The 5,717-nt window shown below is 30.2% G+C and overlaps 1 protein-coding gene and 1 long non-coding RNA gene across 2 annotated transcripts; one reads left to right on the forward strand and one right to left on the reverse strand.

Annotated features, from left to right (window-relative positions):
• The first annotated feature begins 417 nt into the window (after positions 1-417).
• Positions 418-1,412, forward strand: LOC110608170. The gene is made up of 2 exons (XR_002486833.2): positions 418-652; positions 746-1,412. It is a non-coding gene; the product is annotated as an uncharacterized LOC110608170 (long non-coding RNA).
• LOC110608169 lies at positions 1,319-4,153 on the reverse strand. The gene is made up of 11 exons (XM_021747382.2): positions 4,111-4,153; positions 3,955-4,013; positions 3,645-3,860; positions 3,366-3,553; positions 2,970-3,245; positions 2,825-2,883; positions 2,652-2,688; positions 2,506-2,577; positions 2,252-2,402; positions 1,992-2,159; positions 1,319-1,901 (listed from the first exon to the last, which is right to left on the reverse strand). Exons 3-11 carry the CDS (start codon positions 3,822-3,824, stop codon positions 1,539-1,541), a joined length of 1,494 nt encoding a protein of 497 aa, XP_021603074.1. The 5' UTR covers positions 3,825-3,860; positions 3,955-4,013; positions 4,111-4,153; the 3' UTR covers positions 1,319-1,538.
• Between the last annotated feature and the right edge of the window lie 1,564 nt (positions 4,154-5,717).

A 5,717-nucleotide genomic window follows, 5' to 3' on the forward strand; every position in this document is an offset into this window, starting at 1 on the left:
ATTTTAAAAATTAATTATAATTTGCCAAAAATATTTAGTATATGTATTTTATTACGTGAAATCACATAAGTTTTTACTTACAAATTAAATCACTAAATTTTTAAAAAGCACTAAGAAAAATATAAAAAAAAAACACTAAGAAAAATATATTAAAAAGTATTACATAATTTATTTATTTTTATTTAAAAATTTATAATTTAATTTATATTAAAATAATATAATAACGTCATAAAAACATGCTAATGTGTCAATTAAAACATCATTGTTAATTAATATTTCTAAAGAGAAATTATAAAAAAAATATCTTATATTTTAGTATATAATTAATTGTTTACCAAAGATATAATATTATAATATATTATTTAATATAAATTGAATAATGAATCTTAAAAAGTAAAAAAATGGATGAAATTACTTTCTTTAAAAAATTAAATCAGTAAGCAGACGGTAGGGGAGCAGCAGCTAAAGTAGGAAGAGAATGTCCGCGAGAGAGAGAGAGAGAGAGAGAGAAGAAGAAGAAGATACTGTGAAAAGATTGCTGTTCGCCAGAGTGGATAGACCGTACAAAGCGTGATTGTAGTTAATGGGTTGCAAAGAAGATAATCCAAAAACAACTTTGCTTGTGATTTCACGGTCTATTTATCTTAGCTCCGTGCGTGATCCTGCTTCCTCTCCATTTCCTTGTTTCTGTAGCCTCTGCTACTGTAATTTTCTAATTTCTATCTCTGTTTTTGCTCAAAAACAGATAAAGAAGGTATCTCTGATTGGATAGCAACACCATTCAATTGAACGACCACTATCAGATCTCTGATTAGAAGAATTTCTTGCATTTTCATCTCCCTAATTTGTTTTTTGTTTTAATATTATCCCATTTTAATTTGTTTATATATTGATTTTGCAGTCGTCCAGCAAATTACTTCATCATCTACCAAGATCTCAATTTTCACTTTCTACAATGAGAGTGGTTTATCGAAATGTAAGGTGAGTATTACTATGGCCGCCGTGATTGGAGAAGTTAACGGGTTTCTCAGGAGTTGAAGGCGTTAATGAAAAAGAAATGATGGTGAAGACGACGATGAGAATCCGCGTAAAAGTTCTGTTGCTTTTGTGGTGTTCTTCGCCATCGCAGTGAGAGTTTCTTTGGCTCCTCCTCCATGGGCGTGGCGCTGGGGGACAGGTGAGCCTATAGATTCTCTGCAGTGAGAGAGAGGGGGCCAGAATTGGATTTAGGAACCCAATAAGAAGTAAAATTTTTCTTTGTAAAGGAAAAAATATAAAGAAGTTAATTCTTTCAAAATTCTCCGATACAGGGAAATGCTTCAGTTTGAAAGTCATTTGTGCAATGTATTTTTCTTTTCATGTACAAGAGCTCCATACAATTTACATTATAAAGCTATCATGGATTTCTCTCACTATTTTTCTATATATCCAACAACTGGTATAAAAAGATCTATCAAAAAAAAAATCTTATTTATAACTCACACTTCCTTTCTTCTGTAAAGAACTGACTGCATATTTCTTGAAATTTTCCAAGTTTCTTAGGATCCAGCTTCAGGATTAATGGAACATCTAGAAAAGCGTCTACCTCTTTCTTGATAAGCCTTTGCTACCCAAAATAATACTGAAATCATCATAAAGATGGAAAGAGAGAGCATTGATGACCATAACATCTGTACTGAAGCCCTAAATGGCTTGCACTGGTTCTTAACAACATCAGAGAAGGTGTTATTCACAGCTATGCATCTAGCCAGGCTCTCTAAATCTGGAAATATGCTTAATATATTCTGAACAGAACGACTATATGCCAAAGCCCTCTTAGAAATTCTCTCAGGAATAAACCGTCCTTCTCTTCTGCATGTTTCAGGGGACTTGTCTTTATGACATGTGAGGCTTGTGAGGATCTACAGGTTATTTTCCCATAAAAGGTAAGCTAATTAGGGAAATTTTCTGCATTTCAGACCATTAATCATATTTACTGATATGCAACTTACATTCGAAAAATCATCGATCGACATGCGATCCTTTGAGCAGGTCTCCGGGATGTATGTATAATTTGGTGGTCCTGAGAATGGGGCACATACCCTCTTAGCTCCTACAGAATCCACAAAGTCTCTGTCTAATGGAAGCAACATATATAATGCTTCCATTTTCCAGTTCAACTGGGAAAAAGAGGGCATTGTTATTGGAGAAAAGATCAAAGTATACAAGCTTTCACACATGGATATACATAATTGATCAATCAATTGAGTACCTTAGTAATAAACTTATAGATGGTACTGCCAATTTCTATTAGGAGCTCATCTGAAGATGAGGAATCCAGGCAAGGAACAATGGAGCTCAGACTACTATTCTGGGGGTCTCGTTCGAAATCCTGAAATGCTGTACAAGTATCGTGCACAAAACTGCTTGGCAAAATGGTTGTGTACAGTTTAATTATATTGAGGAAGATAATCGTAGTTAAGAGTAGAGTGAAATTGAAGAGCATTAATTAGTTAATCTACTTACTTCTGGAAGGAGAAATCAAAGCCTGTCAAAGCCCAGCACATAGTTGTTAAGATCCAGCCGACAATAATTATACTGGAATAACAGCAGAAAAAATAAGAGGGAGGAAAGTAAAATGAAATCCACGAAATTAAGGTAGAAAAGTTTACGTGATAAATCCAGGGTGCCAATGCAACAGGAGCAGAACTGAGCCAAAGCATCAATCTATTAGTCTAACCAAGTCAATGAGTTTTAGTTGATTGTTTGTCAAAATCAACCAGATAACTAATCACTATTAACTTAGCATACAAAATTTAAGCCAAAAACAAGGTATAGAACTTACCTAGAGAAGCCACCAAGAATACCAAGTTGATGGTCACAACCACAAAATGCAAAATGTGCCTAAAATCATGCGCATAAATTGTATAAGAAAACATAAAACTTTAGGTTGTAGATGCTTCAAATTAAGAAGAAAAATTTTTGCTTACGAAGTACGAATTGCAACATCAATGTCATGGCCACTCTTTTGAACAAAAGATCGAATAGCTCGTGCTTCTCTTGCAAGAAGACGGGTTACGGTGTACAAGCGCCGAGAGGTAGCTGGATCATATGGCCGTAAAAGATGCTTCATTTCTGTCATTACTATGATTACTTTGTGAATCTTTCGATGGGTGTCTTTGCTAACCCTCACAATCGTCCCCTTAAACTTCTTGCTTCTGTAGAAGGAGCTCTCATTTGCAGCCAGGACCAGACTCGCGGCAATTCTAACAAATGAATGCAGAAACTAGAATAAAAACAGCTGCAAAATGGTTCTTTTGGGCTATAAATTCAGACGCAGATGGGCCTGCTTTGAGAACATTTGAATTGGGCTTTGAGATACTCACATGGCTAGTGATGTGAAAAGGATAATCAGCAAGAACAACAACAGAAAGTGATGATTCAAATATTCTTCAACTTGAGAAGAATCGCTTCTCAACAAATTCTTCCAGGTAACAAAAATTCCAAACCCCAACCCACATAACAGCCACGCTCCAGCAATAACATAAGAATGCACTCCTGTAAATACCGCAGACTGAAGAATGATCAAAAATAAAAACCACATATACATAATCTTTCTTTGAGGAATAAAATCAAACAACATATGATGAAACAATAGAGCTTACAGCCAAGTAATGTTTGTTAGTAACATTATAGCCTCCATCATAATTCTTGAAGCCACGCAGAGGATCAGGTCTCTTGAAGCTTTCTTGTTCGGGAGAAGGAGACCCAAAAACCAAAACTTTATTAGGTGAAAACACAGAGGTTAAGAGTAAGAGAAACACATACGGAGCCAAAATCGACATGGCAGATGAAGCTGGGTTGGCAAGCTAGCTTTGTTCCTTACAATAACAAAAGGGTTTTGGCTGATATTGAATTGAAAATCAAATGGCAAACTTTTGGGAAAGTGATGAAATGATCTTTGGTGTGACTTACTGAGTAAGGTAAGAATAGCTTCTGGCTTTAGGGGATATTTTATTTTTCCGCCTTTTTATCTGAAAGAAAACCAAAAAAATCAGAGAATGATATGAGCAGAGCAAACGACTCACGGGGCGAAATTTCTGGTTACCCAAAATGGGAAGGATTGACTACCTTTTTTCCGCTTCATCGTTGCTATGTGTTGCTCACCGCAACCCACCAGCCAGTGGTTTTCAAAAAAAACAAGTTTCTGATTTTAAAATTCTGATAGTCTTTGATTTTAAAACATTTTTTTCAAATGTTTTCTTGTATTTTAATTCTTTAAATCAATTTAAAATAATTTTTAATATATTTTTAAATGAAAATAATTGAACTTTATTTATTGATCATTTAATTTTATAAAATATAATTATTAAATAATTTAATGTTATAAAATATAATTATTAAATAATTAAATTTTATAATTTTTAAAAATTAATATCACAATTAAATAATTATATTTTTATAAAAATTAAATACAAAAATTAATTAAAAAAATCAGGTTAATCGATTGATGGTTGATGTAAAAAAATATTGGCTCTCACTTAAAATAAACGTTTTTTTTTTTAAAAATAAAATAAAATAAAATAAACGTTTAAAAGTATATAATGCCTAGTTATAGGAATGAAGTTTTTATTGTCTCAAGGGAATTTATCTGGCAAAGAAGGATTTTGCTTCCCCTTGCGTTTTGCATGTGCTTATCCAACCGCGTCGGCTGTCTGAAATGACGGGATATGCATCAATTTATGTAGGAAATTTATTCTTCCCTTTTATAATTTTTATAATTTTATTTTTTATAATTAATTTTTTAATTATATCTATTTTAAATACATTAAATGTTATTAATATTAAAAAAATTTTATTTTTTTTTTAAAATAAAATTAAAATAGATAATTTATACTTTATTATAGTAAAAAAATAGATTATAATTTTAAAATAACTAAAAATAATAAAAATTATAAGATTAAAAGAGAATTATTTATTCCATATTTTACTATTACTATACTTAAAATTCTTTATTTTTTTTTGAAAGCGTTAAATTCTTTATTTAAAATTTAAATTATTTAAATTTCTTTCAATTTAAATAAAACATTATGCTTACTCTGTAGACTTATTTATTTTTTATATAAATTAAGAAAACTGCAATTAATATATTTAAAATAAATAAATTTTATATTATTTTTTATAATATAGCATTTACTTATATGGTTTCATTACTAAATTATTATTGAAATTAATAAATTTTATTATGATGTTATTTTTTTAATAGTGAATATTCAGTTGATTTATTTTAAAATAAATAAAAAAAAATTTAAAAATAAAATTTTAATATTTATAAAAATTGAATTGAATTAATTTTGAATAGAAATTAATTTGAATCGAATTAATTTAATTCGGTTTATTTTAATCGATTGAATTTTTTAATTAATTTTTTATATTTTATTTTTTATTTAATATTATAAAATTTAATTGAATTACTTTAACATTAATTATAGTTAAATTTTTTTATATTATTATTATTAATCTTTATTGAAAAACAAAAAAAGAACCGAATTTCAATCTAAATGGTTATAAGATCGAAATGTTCACTTTTTCTAGAGGAATCCATCAGAGAAATCCTCTCTCACCCTTTTTGTTCCTTATATGTGTTGAAGGCTTTTCCCATCGTATCTGCCAATCAAATATTAAGGACATCTCTATTTCCAAGCATTGTCCTCACATCACACATTTATTATTTGCTG

The sequence above is a fragment of the Manihot esculenta genome, chromosome 12 (genome assembly GCF_001659605.2).
Source record: "Manihot esculenta cultivar AM560-2 chromosome 12, M.esculenta_v8, whole genome shotgun sequence".
Taxonomy (NCBI): domain Eukaryota; kingdom Viridiplantae; phylum Streptophyta; class Magnoliopsida; order Malpighiales; family Euphorbiaceae; genus Manihot; species Manihot esculenta.

What these genes read in the sequence shown, in the direction of transcription:
- LOC110608169 (XM_021747382.2), bottom strand. Translation starts at nt 3,824, where the DNA reads ATGTCGATTTTGGCTCCGTATGTGTTTCTCTTACTCTTAACCTCTGTG. An exon ending in CTTTTCACATCACTAGCCAT is followed by an intron (nt 3,246 to 3,365) that starts GTGAGTATCTCA and finishes TTCATTTGTTAG; the next exon opens with AATTGCCGCGAGTCTGGTCC. An exon ending in CGATCGATGATTTTTCGAAT is followed by an intron (nt 1,902 to 1,991) that starts GTAAGTTGCATA and finishes AATAACCTGTAG; the next exon opens with ATCCTCACAAGCCTCACATG.